The 16,108-nt window shown below is 33.2% G+C and overlaps 1 protein-coding gene across 1 annotated transcript; it reads left to right on the forward strand.

The window, feature by feature from the left end:
- Window positions 1-259: 259 nt before the first annotated feature.
- On the forward strand, window positions 260-16,059 carry LOC136783397 (uncharacterized). Its single transcript, XM_066743516.1, has 14 exons — window positions 260-419; window positions 526-679; window positions 1,328-1,840; window positions 1,961-2,048; window positions 2,148-2,350; window positions 3,155-3,239; window positions 3,358-3,549; window positions 3,606-3,609; window positions 6,637-6,787; window positions 6,921-7,433; window positions 7,586-7,670; window positions 7,848-8,050; window positions 8,518-8,602; window positions 15,728-16,059. The coding sequence occupies exons 2-14, from the start codon at window positions 533-535 to the stop codon at window positions 15,919-15,921; spliced, it is 2,463 nt and encodes an 820-aa protein (XP_066599613.1). The 5' UTR covers window positions 260-419; window positions 526-532; the 3' UTR covers window positions 15,922-16,059.
- Window positions 16,060-16,108: the final 49 nt, after the last annotated feature.

Raw genomic sequence — 16,108 nt, forward strand, 5'->3', positions numbered from 1 at the left:
AGAAATAATTTAATATATAAGATACTCTTTAAAACAATCCACTCCAGCTGGGAAAGTCCATAATTGCCTAATCGGAAAACTACGGCAGTTGTTAAACATTTTTAGCTTTATTAAAGCGATAAGATGGTGTTCTTTCATTGATCATATCACGATAAGCTGAATAGAAGCTTATGTCGGACGTTATTGACAGATGATTGTACTGTCGTAATATGTAATAGACATATTCTAGAAAAGTTAACAGCAACGATAAGATTAGTGTCGTGTGCAGCTGCCAATTATTTAAAGCCTAAACTGCCACCGGCAAAAATCACATTTCAATTTTATCCTCTAATAGCTATAGAGCACGGTACGTTTAGTGTCACTGATATATATATATATATATATACAAGTATATACAGAGTGAGCGAGAGATTTAACACGTACGCATGCATATATACTTCTTTCGAATCTAAATTATATGTATATCTATAGAATAATTTTCTGTACCACTATAAATTTTCACATATATAGTGTTCCTTTCTGCAGGAACACCATGTCGTGGCTTTTCCTATTGGGCCTGATGGTGGTTGCATCAGTATCCAGCCAACCAGCTACCTTTGAAAACTACAAAGTTTTCAGGATTATTCCACAAAACGAAGAGCAGATTAATACCCTTCGTTACTTGGAGCATTCCGATGCAGTAAGTGTTTAACGCTTAAACTCTTTTCTTTGTTTAATGACAAAATTATTGAATTATTAAGCTTTTGTCTCCCTCATATATATTCCTGATATTAATGCGAATTCGAAAAAGGCAGGAATGTCAACGTGTTATAATAGAATATATATAAGTGTGCAGTGCTTTTTGTGCCTGAAGAGTATCGTTCAGGTTTATATACTTTCACATAAAAAACACCAAATGTATCTTAAAGATATCTTTTAGGTGTCTTTTAGTCAATTGGATGACTAAAAGATGTCTATAGGACAACTTTAGTCAAGTGTACTATATGGGATACATGTATTATACCACCAAGTATGCTCGCGGATTATCATGCTTTTACCTACTAGCAATTAAAAAATGAAATATTTCATGAATAGCTGAGAAATGATGAATAAATTTAGCCTTTTGGATAGCTATTAAGAGAGAGAGGGATTTAAGGTACGAAATTAGGCGTGAAAAAGCACGGATTTTCTAGCAGAAAATCAGTATGTTGATCTTGGCGTAGCTTATATACAGGAAAGAATTTCGTTTAACATTTCACATTGACTGCATTAAATGATTGCAAAGCGAAGCATCCTCATGATCTGTATGTTAGTCCTAATTCTAATTGTCTGTCCTCGCGCTGCACAGTATAGTTTCTGGAGCAGACCCAGCTACGTGAACCGAACAGTAGATTTAATGGTCCCACCAGCAAACTTACCGGAATTTCATCGTCTCATGAACAACTTGAACGCAGTTTATGTTCCATTTATCGACAATGTTCAGAGTTTGATTAACAAAGAAAAAAGTTACTTTCAATCGAATGGATTCGACTTCCATAACTATCACACTTTGGACGTAATCTACAAGCATCTGGATAATCTGGCAATAAGCCACAAGGAAGTCGAGGTCGTTGTTGGAGGAAAGACCTACGAAGGACGACCTATCAAAGGTGTCAAGGTCTCCTTCAAGGCCGGCAATCCAGGAGTCTTCATCGAGGGTGGTATTCATGCCAGGGAATGGATCTCCACTGCTACCGTCCTTTACATCTTGTACCAATTGTTGCACAGTACCGACCCTGAAGTGAGAGCCCTTGCTGAGAGTCACGACTGGTACATCTTTCCCAACTTCAACCCCGATGGATATGTCTACACCCATACCAAGGTACTTTATTTAAAAGTATATAAATATATTATTTAAAGACACGAGAGAGGGAGCAAATGTATCAACAATTTAAGAAATTTAATTTCTAAACTTTGAAGAAATGAAATTGCTCTATCGTAGAACCGGCTTTGGAGGAAAACAGTTAAGCCGTACGGTGCCTGCATGGGTGTTGACCCCAACAGGAATTTTGGATACAAGTGGATGGCAGGTAAGTTTCCTCTTAACGTGACAAATTTTTCAAATATTTTCATAATCGCTATGATAAGAAAATAAGAATAATATCTTTATATCGCGCGTTTATATTTAGAGGGTGGAGGCAGCAGCAATCCATGCTCCGAAGCTTTTGCTGGACCATCACCATACTCCGAACCAGAAATCAAATCAATCTCCGAATACATCAGATCCATCTCTGACAAATTTGACACTTACATCTCTTTCCACAGCTACTCCCAGCTTCTCCTCTTCCCTTACGGACACACTGCTGACCATTTGGAAAATTATGACCAACTGGTAACTATATATCCTCTCTTTATATAAAAACCTAAAAACCTCTCTGAGAATCTATTATATACCTATAGTATACGTGCGCACCTGCGAGTAAAAGCTAAACTTTCAATGGGGCTCTCGACTCGTAAATTATATTAATTAATATACATATATCGGATATGGTTCAGTACTTTGTCAGTCATTTATATTCTTTTCATAAACACAATCGATTATAATTCGTGTTATTATATAATTTTTTAGGACATGAATTTTCCTTACTGGCTCCATTGAACAATATTTAATGGAGAAATTTACAAAAAGCTGTCTAAAGTAAACAATACAGAACTTGTTAAATGTCAAATGAGAAGAAGAAAAAAAAAGCAAAGATAAAAATACACACACATTATTTTTTCTCTCTCCACAATCTCTTTTAATGTTAAAAACTGCACAATAATAGAGTAAATTTTTCAAAATCTCTATTAACAACCCATGTAGCACACTTGATTAAAAGTGGTCTTATAAACATCTTTTAGTCATCCAATTGACTAAAAGACACCTAAAAGAGATCTTTAAGCTACTAGGTGCTCTATGGGAAGTTATTGTATTGCGTCTTATCCAGCCAACCAGCACAGAGCTGTAGTCTGACAGTTAATTTATTACTATCTTATCACACACACACACACACACACACACCTGCATATACTTGGAATTTGTTTTAGATTCTAACACGTACAAATTTTCTTAGTGCCGATGTTAAAAATGCTCTTAATTAACATATCACCGTAACGAACATAAAGTATTTTAAAGATTTCAAATACTTATTTACAGAAATATATCGGCACAAAAACAATTGAAGCTCTAGCCAAGAAATATGGAACGGAATACGTCACTGGAAATGTAGTTGAGACTATTTGTAAGTAAAAACTAGAACATTTTTCACACGTTGCTGCATAACGTTACTATATGGACGAAACATAATATTAATGTGTGTACATTAAACGTGATTTGACAAAAGTGATTTTTTTTTCTAGATGTTGCAACTGGTATTTCTATGGACTGGGTAAAGGGAGAACTCAAGAAACCAATTGCTTACTCCTATGAGCTTCGTGACCGTGGAGAATATGGATTCCTTCTTCCATCAAATCAAATCATTCCCACTGGAGAAGAAACTTTGGATTCATTGGTAGCCATGTTCAAAGCAGCAAAATCCTATAAGAATCTTTAAACCAATCACAATATTTAAGCTTTGTAAATAATACCTTAACTTTATTGTTTATAGTCTTGTACGTTTATTTAAGGTGCAGATACCAATTTTTTACATTGGTAAACAAATACATACTCACAAATATATAATTGCAAAATATTTTTAATTAACCTCTAAATATAATCGTATACTAAATATCAATCGCTTATCTTTATTTGCATCTCGCGTTAAATAGCTGCGTGTTTATATCGCTCGAAGAAATCAGTCTCAGGTAGTTTTAAATCCAATTAAGATCATGCTAGTACCAAATTGCGTAGACGTATATGTATATAGTCGCATTGCTAATTTAACGATTTAATCGATTGCGGAAAACAAACGAAAATTCACTCTATTGATAAAGTTGTCTACTTTTAAATATAAAAATTTCTTTGTTGATTGACATCGAAAAAGAATATTTCCTGAATGCTCGCGAGATAAAAAGCTGTATCGTTCCATCGATAAAGCAATTTAAATCAATAATATTTGTAAACAAAACTCACCATTGCTTAAAATAAATTTATACATGATGCATTCATATATTATTACACCTCGATGATATCTCCAGATTAATTGCGGTGACTGAGTAAAATAACTTTGATTTAGTAAAAAACAATTGTATCGTGTACCACGCCATTCTCTTAAATATAATATATATATATATATAAGAGGTTCTCATGCTTAAGATATAATTATGCAAATAAATTTAATACAAAATTAGAATTCTATACCCAATACTCGTAATATAGTTTTAGTTTTATTAGAAAGACGTTTAAAAAAAGCATCCATGTGTGTAAAGCAAAATTATATGATCTTTTTTAAAAGAAAACATTTTCAGTCGTTAAGTTTCGATAGTGTTAATTATTATGAGAAATTATACCTACATGGGTATTATTGTTTATGCAGCGTCATTATAAAAATGTGGAAAAAATGGTGTGTATATCGATCTCTCTCTCTCTCTCTACATGTTTACATAGGTACACCATTTGGATAAAGTTTCACAAAAGTACGATCTCTAAACATATAATACAATAAGTATAATAAATCGATTGAGAAGGCATTTCCATAAAGTAGGATCAAGAGCCTAAAACAATTCAATTTGTGAAACATGATATAATATAATAATAAATATTAAGAGATAATATTTTACAATTCATAATGATAAATTGATTCGACACAGCAGTCTCTTTTTCAGCTTTTCTTGCCCCCGTAAAGATTAAAAAATTTCCATAAAAAAAACTTTTATATACGCGTATTATATTCATAATAATGTAACAATAGTATATAGAAAATCGCGCGTCATATAAAGAAAAATTGATCAAGAACATAAATTTTACAAATTCCGCTTGTGCATTGATCGTATATAATTGCTACATTACTTGACATATTATTTTTAATAACATATTACGTCGCATTTTATTAAGAAATACAAGAATTTCATCGTTAATTTAATTTTAGTGTGAAAATCAATATTTTATAGTATAGAGAGGAGTTTGTATACAATTTGTTCAATTCAATCTCTTTATCAGTTGACGTAAAAGGTTACTCTTTCCAGAGGGCCCTGAAAATTATTGCAATTGCTCCTTGTATATAGTACATCCGAACCTTGCAAAACACCAATAATTGTTGTACCGGTACAGTATATCGACATCCTTGAACCAAAAACTTGTAATCTTCATTTTACCATTACCTTAATTCTCTAAAAAGTAATAAAAAATTCACCCACGCATAGTTCATTTAAATATTTGCCTTTCTAAATAAAATCATCATAAACTTTTAGAGCTGTGTTTAGAGCAGTTGTCTAGTTTATTTTCAGAGGACTTTCAAATATCCTTATCCTACTTACCGAATTCTTTTATTAAAGATAAATTTTTATATTTTTATTCACAACCATTGTACCTTTCATTGACAAAGGAAACTGTTAAAAGAGTATTAAATAATTTTATTGAGAAACTAATGACACTACACATTTCAAAATTTCCCTGTTCTTATCAAATACACATTGATTTTCGCAATAAAATTTCCCAAGTTTAGCACGTCAAATATTTTTATATATAATGATTCTATTGTAGTTGTCATGCCGGTTAACGAATTGGAGCAAACCGGAACGAAAGGGTACTGAACCAACGAAGGAATACAATTGGGATGTCAGAAAGAAGAAAATAGGTTACTTAAAAATTATCAACTATACCAACTACGAAACACCATCGTCATTTGCTTGGAAAATTATAAAATTTTTATATAACACTTTGCTTTATTATTACATTAACTAAAATGATCGCTTGATTAAAGAGAGAGTTATACATTAAACGTGCTCTTGGATTAAAGAAAAATGCAATTGACTCTATTGAATAAAAGTTATTTGAATAAAATCAATTTTGATCGAGACACACGCACTCACAAACACACTTTTTATTAAAACCGTCATAGCACGAAGTAAATATTTAATTATTTATATATGTATCAAAGAAAAAGATTTATCTGAATTCACACACAATGATTCTTCTTTTTTTTTCTTCTTCTCATTCTAACACGATTCAATGATTATTGCGATAAGATGAGTCGATGATCATTTCGCTATTGATAGGTGAGATGATACTGCCTGAATTTGTAATGCACTTTCTACGGGTTTTCACGGCAATGAGATAAGATTGGTGCCGTGTGCAGGTACGTACTGATGATTTAAAGCCAAAGCTGCCCGCAAGAGCCACATTACAGTTTCACCTTCCGACAGAGCTATAGAACGGGGTGTTTATTGTGACTAATAAGAGAATATAAAGAGTGAGTGATTTCAAACATTTTTTCAAACTGGATGATCCATATACACACACACACAAACAGTATAATCCTAAAGAATTTGTTTAAACAAGTTAAAACATTAATTCTTCTCTATACAGCTGTTTCTCTCTTTCGTTTTAAATTTAGTGTGAAATAAGAATTGTAACTGCGTGTATTACTATATTATGCGGTATATAGGAGATTCTCCCTATATAGTATTATAAACTTTTATAATTTTCTTTATTATATACATATACTGATTTGTCTTGTCTTGTCTTCTCCTCTCGTATAGAAGAAACGCTATGCTGTGGCTTTTCTTATTTGGTCTGATTGTCTCAGCAGTCAGCCAGCAAGCTACATTTGAAAACTACAAAGTTTTCAGGATTCTTCCGCAAAACGAACAACAGATTGAGACCCTTCGTTATTTGGAACACTCAGATGTAGTAAGTTTAACATTTATAACTTATTTACTAAAGTTGTGCTGCAGGTGAAAATTAATCGATTTTCCTATGTATATATATATATATAAAGTCATTATTGTATTTCTCATGCAATTTTTATTCTCTGTCTGTATAGTACAATTTCTGGAAGAGTCCTAGCTACGTAAATCGAACGGTGGATTTAATGGTTCCCCCAGCAAACCTACCTGAATTCGAAAATCTGATGAATGCAATAAATGCCATTTATATTCCCTACATCGATAACGTCCAAGATTTGATTCAAGAAGAAAAGAGTTTCTCGCGTTCGATGGAATTCGACTTCAACAACTACCACACTTTGGATGTTATATACCAGCATTTGGAGAACGTAGCAGCCAGCAATAAGGAAGTCGAGGTCGTGGTTGGAGGAAAGACCTACGAAGGACGGCCTATCAAAGGTGTCAAGGTCTCCTTCAAGGCCGGTAATCCAGGAGTCTTCATCGAGGGTGGTATTCATGCCAGGGAATGGATCACTCTTTCCACCGTTCTTTACATTTTGTACCAATTGTTGCACAGTACCGACCCTGAAGTGAGAGCCCTTGCCGAGAGTCACGACTGGTACATCTTTCCCAGTTTCAACCCTGATGGATATGTCTACACCCATACTAAGGTAATAAAAATTACACAAGAAGAGAAAAGGATAGAAATGGGGTAGAAATTTCTTAAACCGATATGCGTGTATATTACACCAGAGCGCTTAAAAACTAAATTTATTGTGAAAGAAGAAATTTTAACGAATTACGTATATTTACCCGACCGTAGAATCGTCTTTGGAGAAAAACTGTCAAGCCATACGGTTACTGCAAAGGTACCGATCCCAACAGGAACTTTGGATTCAAGTGGATGCGTGAGTATAGCTTCGATCGATTGATTTTCAAGACCTTTTTCCTAGTCGATATATATGCGTGCAGTACGCATGTACATATGTGTATATATATATATATATTCAAGGAAGCAATTAAAAAATGTGAAAATATACTGCGATAATATTGTTATCTATATATAAATATATATGCTTTTGCAGAGGGTGGAGCCAGCAGCAATCCATGCTCCGAGACTCATGCTGGGCCAGCACCATACTCTGAACCAGAAATTCAATCAATGTCCGAATACATTAGATCCATCTCTGACAAATTTTACGTTTATCTCTCATTCCACAGCTACTCCCAGCTTCTCCTCTTCCCTTACGGACACACTTCGGCTCATTTGGAAAATTACGACGAATTGGTAAGAATCTTATTTATTAGTTCTCTCTTGCGCACACAAATATATATATATATATATATATATAGACAAAAATCTTAATATGGATTTTAAAACTCTTTAAGTAAAAAAAAAGCCTATATAAATTTATTTCAATCAAACACACACAGAACTCTATAGACGCATCCAGTGATTTTTTTCGTAATAATTCGCATGCACGAGAGTTGAGAGAAATGTAATACACAAATTTTGATGGTACTGTCGTTATAAAGAAATTTTAAGAAATCTACGTATTAGATTTTTTAAACATTATTACACTATGATGGATAAAATATTCTCGTAAATAACTCGGATCACTCTAATACACATATACATTGAATTTATTTAGCTTTCTCTGAATGCTGGTACAAATGTGCTCTGTTAAAGAATGAAAGAGAAACATTCTTGCAAAAATATATTATTATATAAACATTTCAATATTTATTTTGCAGAAAACTATTGGTACGAAAACTATCCAAGCTCTAGCTAAGAGGTACGGGACGAAATACGTTACTGGAAACATAGCTGAGACTATTTGTAAGTGTAGAAACTACGTATTATTATTATTTATTATAGTCTAAAGAGATAAAAAAAATTTATATATCCATTATAGAGTTTTTGCGTAAAGAGATGGCAGCTGTGTATTAATTCGTGTTCCGATTTAAGCGGAGTTACTGATGGCTTTCTTAAATATGTATAGGGGGACATGCCGTACACTATGTACTCTATAGATGGATATATAATTGCGCAGGCACGTGGCATTATATATTACCATATAATCTTCTCACGCTGCGCGCGCGCGCGTCAATCCTCGACGCTATGAGATTATTTATATATTTTTTAATGTGCATTAATTTATTTAAAAAATCAATGTGTTCCTTTAGATGTTGCGACTGGTAGCTCTCTCGACTGGGTAAAGGGGGAGCTGAAGAAACCAATTGCTTACACCTATGAGCTTCGTGATCGTGGAAGATATGGATTCCTTCTGCCACCCAATCAAATCATTCCTACGGGAGAAGAAACTTTGGATTCATTGGTAGCCATGTTCAAAGCAGCAAAATCCTACAATTACCATTAAACGAATTCTACCCTTTAGAGACTCTGTAAAGAACTATTTTTTTATACCTGCGCGTATATTGTTATTAATGTGAAATCTGAATAATGTCGGGGCTCTTTGATAAAAAAATGTTTTAATAAAGCAAGTCAATAAGAATTGTTGACAAAAAAAAGCGTTCAAGTAAATTTTTATATGAAATGTATCCAAATTCTTTTGGCACGATGTAAATGTTCCAAAAAATGGCCCCCTTGCCCCTCCAAGGGGGTTATTCTTTGAAATGTCATCGTCCCCATGCAAGAGCTAGGCTATAGCTACCCCCTATAGAGCTTTGCGTATTCGACAATGATGCTTTCACGAATGTTATAGCATAGGACTTTTCTTCATAATTTGTCTTCATGAATATGTGTGCAGGTTAAAGTTAAAAACATCATTGCTGATAAACCCTGGTTTAACTATTCTAGTCACAAAGTTGAATAGCATTTTATGTCCATGTGAGATCTGATTCGTTTCATCTAAACAAACCTATATGCGTGCAAATAAACATAGTTTCTTAAATAAGGTGCAAACCAGTAAATATAAAAATTTCAAAAATCTGGAGCAACTGTTTTCTGCAGTTAGAAGAAAATGGAAAATCATGATTTTGCTAAGTTTCTAAATAGAATTCTCTCTTTGATAAATCAAGTGTGTGTATATGTGCATGTTGCTGCCGCTGGTAGAAGAGGTTATACAGGATTTAACGTCATTCTCATATATATATATAAATTGGAATTGATTTATTCTTTAAATATATAATTGAGCAAATAACGGAGAGTTTAAAAAAAATAACATTATTGTATTTAACAGTTTGAAAGCTTGTTTCATTTTATTTAAATAAATATTAAAAAGTTGTTATTAATTCATTTTAGGAAAAAATTGTGATCAGTTAAAGAAAGGAATTATTGCAAGAGCAATTACACACACACACACACACAGTTTTTATCATAACAAATTTTATTATATTTACGCGCGTGAACATCTTCGTGCGTCAATAACTTTGAAGTTTAACATACATTTGTCAGGTGCCAACTTTCAGAAAAATTCCACGTTTCTTTTAACGAGCCTTTCATCGAGATCTGACTTAATGAACTCTTTATTATTACCACAAATGAGATTTTACATTTTACAATCATATTAAAGACGTACGCTAAAATTCATTATTCATTTTTCTCGGGTTCGCGTTATTGGAAATATTGTTGTTGTTGTTATTGATCGCGATATGCACTTCGGTTAAATGAGTAGATAATTCCCAACCCATAGAGCGAGCACCTAGTAGCTTAAAGACATCTTTTTGGTGTCTTTTAGTCAATTGGATGACTAAAAGATGTCTATAAGACCAGTTTTAGTCAAGTGTGCTGTATGGGAAGTTATATAATATTTCGAGTTATTTGACAAGAGTTTATTCCATTGATCGCGTTCGATCTACGTTTGTCCGAATAATTATTTTTCAGCTTTTCCAATAGACCGTAATTGCTGTAAGTGAACAAGAAGGAGATAGCTATACACACTGGCCGTAGTAGGATTTAACTCACAGTATCGTTCGTGTAATAATTGCACCAAATTTTAATTCAAAAGCTTTTAATGTAATTAAACATAATAATTCTTAAACTTTTCTATATATAATTAATTTGAATAATTCGTTAAATTATATTGTCCTTATATATAAAGAATGATATAGGCGTTTATCGTATGCTATATAATTGATTTAGCTTTATCCAGAGTGTATTATTAATGATAATAAAAAATCCATCTTGAGAGCATATATTAAATCCTATCGCGTCTATTTTTTCTATTAATTTTAAAACATTATATATACTAAAGTGTCAATCGATTCAAGCATTTCTCTATCGCAGATGTGTGCATGTTTCATTAGAAATTTATATTGTATCGATCTTGTGCTGAAATATTGGGACAAATTTAATACGGAAGTCTTTGCCTACAGATGTTTGTTCATTTTTCTTATATATACTCTATAATTCTAAATCTTTCAACTCATTTGTAACCGATTGAAGAAGATGGTGTATCGATATAACGTTGTGAAAACTTTTGGAGCGAAACTATATACAGGAGAATACGTAATACGTTTAAAATATATTATCATTATTGCATGTGTGTATTCACCAGATGCTCTTTAACATTCTTCTTTCAGAGTTAAACATATATATATATATATATATATATATATATATATATCTGTTCATCCGACTTGGATTTCTAAAAGTGTTAAACATATCTTCATAAGAGACCTTTTCTAAAATATTTCATTTTCAAGATATTTGACAATGAGTAACATATGCCTAAAGAATTATAATACCCGTCGTTTAAAAATAATTCTTATTCTTATCTTTTGAGTGTGTATATGCAAATATACATTCCAAATCCTTTATTTAATTACAGTATATAGCTTTTAGAAGATTAATGACTCAAAAGTAAATATACTTGTTATTCGTTAAATTACACCTTATCAATATACCATACACAGATACGTGTACTTTTTACTTTAATATATAGAATACATATATGTACTTAATCGAAAAGAAACGTCGAAAGTAGAGAAATGAATCACGTTCAATTGACATAATGAAAATGCTGTTTTTGTATTCAAGCAAATTTTTCAAGTGTAACAATGAAAGAAATATTCGGTCGCGCTGCACCAATCAGAATTTGAATAAAATCATTTTAGAGCGAACTACACTCACGGCACAAGTATAACAGAACAAAATTAAATATATTTGTTATATATCCAAATGCTTCAAAGAAAAATTAATGTTTCTAAGCCAAGCCATTATATAATGGACGAAACAAATTGTTTAAAATTAATTATATACAAATTAACCTTTAACTGCCCGTAAACAGTACACTTGACTCTAGAAGGCACCTATGTCTTTAAGTCATTTGGTGCTCTATGGGTGCTATCACTGCCAGATACTCTATTTTCTTTTCGAAGACTCTTTTAAATATATCGATGTACACCCTACTTAAGGAATTCCCTTATAAAAGATACACTTCTATATTTTTATTTGACCATTACCTTGAATTAAAAAACAAAACTGTCGAGAGAGTATCAAATAATATAAGCTGCCTGCATACCCACTTGAACATTTCCTTATTGTACTTATCTGCAATAATTAAATGCATGCATGCATCGATCTTTGCAACACAATTTTCCAACTTTGATACGTAAAATATGTTTGATTGAGATACTTTTCTAATAGTTTTCGTGCCATTGGCGAATCGGAACAAATCGAAACGAAAGTGTATTGGACCAACCAGTCGGATTACCTACAATGGGAATTGGGAGAATGTCATGAAAGAAGGAAAAGAATTAACAAGTTACCTGTGCATGTGGAAATAATTCACAGCACCGAACTGCGAGAAAGTCCATTATTAATTGCTTCATCATCCAGTAAAGTACACTTGATAAATAGTTGTTGAGCTTCATTAGCGAGATAAGACGTGTGATTCTCTTTCATTGATTTTATCACGATAAGCATGAATCGAAGCCTGCTCATTCCGTTATTGATGAGTGATGCATGAGATACTGTTGTAATTTTTAATGGACATTCTAAAGTTTTCACGGCAATGATAATATTGGTGCCGTGTGCAGGAGTCGATCGACGATTTAAAGCAAAAGTTGTGCCCGCAAAAGTTACATTTCAGTTTCATCCTCTCTCCCTCTGACATATATATATATATATATATATATATAGCCACAGCATATACGGTGTTTAGAGTGACTCAACTTACAGCACAATAGCGAATAAATTGAGTGAGTGCTAGTGTAATAATATGCTTTTCTCCAAACTCTCGGTATAATATAAAATATAAACTATATAAGCTTTTCATAAAAGCCTGAGTCCATCTGTGTATAGATGTATATACTCTTAATTTGTGGTTTATTACTTTTATCTCATATATAGGAAAACTAATTCCGTAATTATATATAATTGTTTCTCATATTGTTTTACGAGTTTCTCAATTCGGATTTACGCACAATTTTACACATGCTCAAATTTCTCTATGTATTTTTTGCTATTTTGTCCCAATGTCCTTTCAGAAGCACTATGTCGTGGCTTTTCTTATTTGGTCTGATTGCATTGGCAGCTGGCCAACAAGCTACCTTTGAGAACTACAAAGTTTTCAGGATTCTTCCACAAAACGAAGAGCAGATTAATACCCTTCGTTATTTGGAGGACTCTGATGCGGTAAGTTACTAATTATATACTTAAATCATGCAGCAGCCATGTATACTCGCGCGTATGACATTAAAATTATTCAATTATCAACTCTTTCCTATGTATAGAATTTATCATTGATAAATTCGCTAAAAGAGAGAGGGGGAAGAATTATGTACAAATAAAGCGTATACGCACGCGATAATAACCGTTTTGATTATATAATATTTTCTCATTTTTTATGTTTCATCCAATACCGCGCGAATAGTATAACTTCTGGAGCAGACCCAGCTACGTAAACCGAACTGTGGATTTAATGGTTCCACCGGATAATCTTCCAGAATTCATCACTTTGATGGAGAGCATAAATGCCGTCTATGTTCCATTCATCGAAAACGTTCAAAATTTTATTCACACTGAGAGCAGCTACTTCCGTTCAGCCGAATTCGACTTCCATAACTATCACACATTGGACGTAATCTACAAGCATCTGGATAATCTGGCAGCCAGCAATAAGGAAGTGAAGGTCGTGGTTGGAGGAAAGACCTACGAAGGACGACCTATCAAAGGTGTCAAGGTCTCCTTCAAGGCCGGCAATCCAGGAGTCTTCATCGAGGGTGGAATCCATGCCAGGGAATGGATCTCCACTGCTACCGTCCTTTACATCTTGGAACAATTGTTGCACAGTACCGATCCCGAAGTGAGAGCCCTTGCCGAGAGTCACGACTGGTACATCTTTCCCAGTTTCAACCCTGATGGATACGTCTACACCCATACTAGGGTAATAATTAAATTGAACAAAAGAAAAAAGAAGCATTAGTAGAAAAATTCGAAAGCAGAAATATCATAATGCATCTTAAGAAATTTAACCAATGACATATATTATTCGACTTTGTGCCTATATATGTAGAATCGTCTTTGGAGGAAAACTGTTAGGCCACATGGTTACTGCAAAGGTGCCGACGCCAATAGGAATTGGGGTTTCAAGTGGATGCGTGAGTGATATTCAAAATTATATCCAATTCTCAAATTTCTTCTTTCTCTATAATCGTTATGACGAAGGAAGAAGCAGAGAGGATGTGCGGGAAGGAAAATGCCAATAACACCTAGCTCTATATTCTTTTGACTCTTTTAGACGGGGGAGCTAGCGACAATCCATGCTCCGAATCTTATGCCGGATCATCGGCATTCTCCGAGCCAGAAGTCAAATCACTCTCCGAATACATTCAATCCATCTCTGACAAATTTCACGCTTACATCTCTTTCCACAGCTACTCCCAGCTTCTACTCTTCCCTTATGGACACACTCCTGATCATTTGGATAATTACGACCAACTGGTAAGCGCTATAGTTCCTGCACCACTTTTCAATAATAATAAAAATGACATGTATATAATATATAGGCATTAACAAATCGAGATATATATATATATATATATATGTATATACCTATATATGGTATGAATTGAATGGCTCGTTGAGAACCAATGATCCATATATATAACTCTATTATTATATAAGCCACGAAATTATACACATTACACATATGTGATACATGCTTATACAATTTATCCTCTGTACGAAGAAGTATATTACAAAGTTTAACATTTTTCAAAACCATATACATAATAGCGACTTGTCACTCGCACATGGCGTGATAATTTTATAATCACACCATTGCCTCATTAATTCCCTTGTTAAAATGCTGGATAGCGAATTTATCTTTCTTTTTGCGATAGAACGTTTCGAGACAGAAGTCTTATCATCTTCAATGTCGATTCTGCATTCGAATGTGTTCGTCTAGTTCTATCGAAGAAAAGATCCAATCTTATCCAACGTTTTAACAAGTGTGTCGTGGGCGTTGCACAATATCCATGCAGGGAATTCATTTACGTTTTAAGCCCATGGAAATTTTCAACTCAATGTTAATGAAATGATACACAGGGTAATAAAAATTAATTATTATAAATAATATGTTCGAATATTTATTTACAGAAAGCTATTGGTACAAAGACTATCCAAGCACTAGCCAAGAGATATGGAACGCGATACGTAACTGGAAATGTAGCTGAGACTATTTGTAAGTAAAAATAGAGCGCAGTGCTCATTTACATTATGTATAACAATTTATGTCTGTGAATTTTCTAATTTGATTATTATATTTTATATTCGAGACGAGCTGTCAAACCGAGCGACTCGTCATTTTTATTCAATTTTCTATACACACACTCTTATAGTAAAGCCCTCCCCTATAATTATAAAATATATATATATATATATAGATATACGTATATCTATATATAATGATCGAAATACCGATCGTTTTGATCTATATAAATTATAAGCTGGATCTCTGCATATATTGATTTAACAAATGTACATTTTTCTGTATAGATGTTGCAACTGGTGGTTCCATAGACTGGATAAAGGGAGTGCTGAAAAAACAAATTGTTTACACCTATGAACTTCGTGACCAAGGAAAATATGGATTCCTCCTTCCACCAAACCAAATCATTCCCACGGGACAAGAAACTCTGGATTCTTTGGTAGCAATGTTCAAGGCTGCAAAATCCTTTGGTTACCTTTGAACGAAGCATATTACATGTTTAAGCTTTGTAAATATATAACACGCTTTTATACCTGCGTATTATTATTGCGGTTTCAGGTATTGTATGTCGACTATCGATCTTGGCACACAAATAAAAGAAAGTTTTTTGATCAGAGAAAACGATCGAGTTTAATGGATCTTTCGAACCCCCATCTTATATTCAAATT

This window comes from Prorops nasuta, unplaced genomic scaffold (assembly GCF_024137725.1).
Source record: "Prorops nasuta isolate Cenicafe-Biocafe unplaced genomic scaffold, Cenicafe_Pnas_1.2 PNAS00033, whole genome shotgun sequence".
Classification (NCBI taxonomy): domain Eukaryota; kingdom Metazoa; phylum Arthropoda; class Insecta; order Hymenoptera; family Bethylidae; genus Prorops; species Prorops nasuta.

Excerpts from the sequence above, each read along its gene's own strand:
- LOC136783397 (XM_066743516.1), top strand. The coding sequence starts at position 533 with ATGTCGTGGCTTTTCCTATTGGGCCTGATGGTGGTTGCATCAGTATCC. Across the intron at positions 1,841-1,960 it reads ATGTCTACACCCATACCAAG|AACCGGCTTTGGAGGAAAAC; the intron begins GTACTTTATTTA and ends GCTCTATCGTAG. Across the intron at positions 7,671-7,847 it reads CTTTGGATTCAAGTGGATGC|AGGGTGGAGCCAGCAGCAAT; the intron begins GTGAGTATAGCT and ends ATGCTTTTGCAG.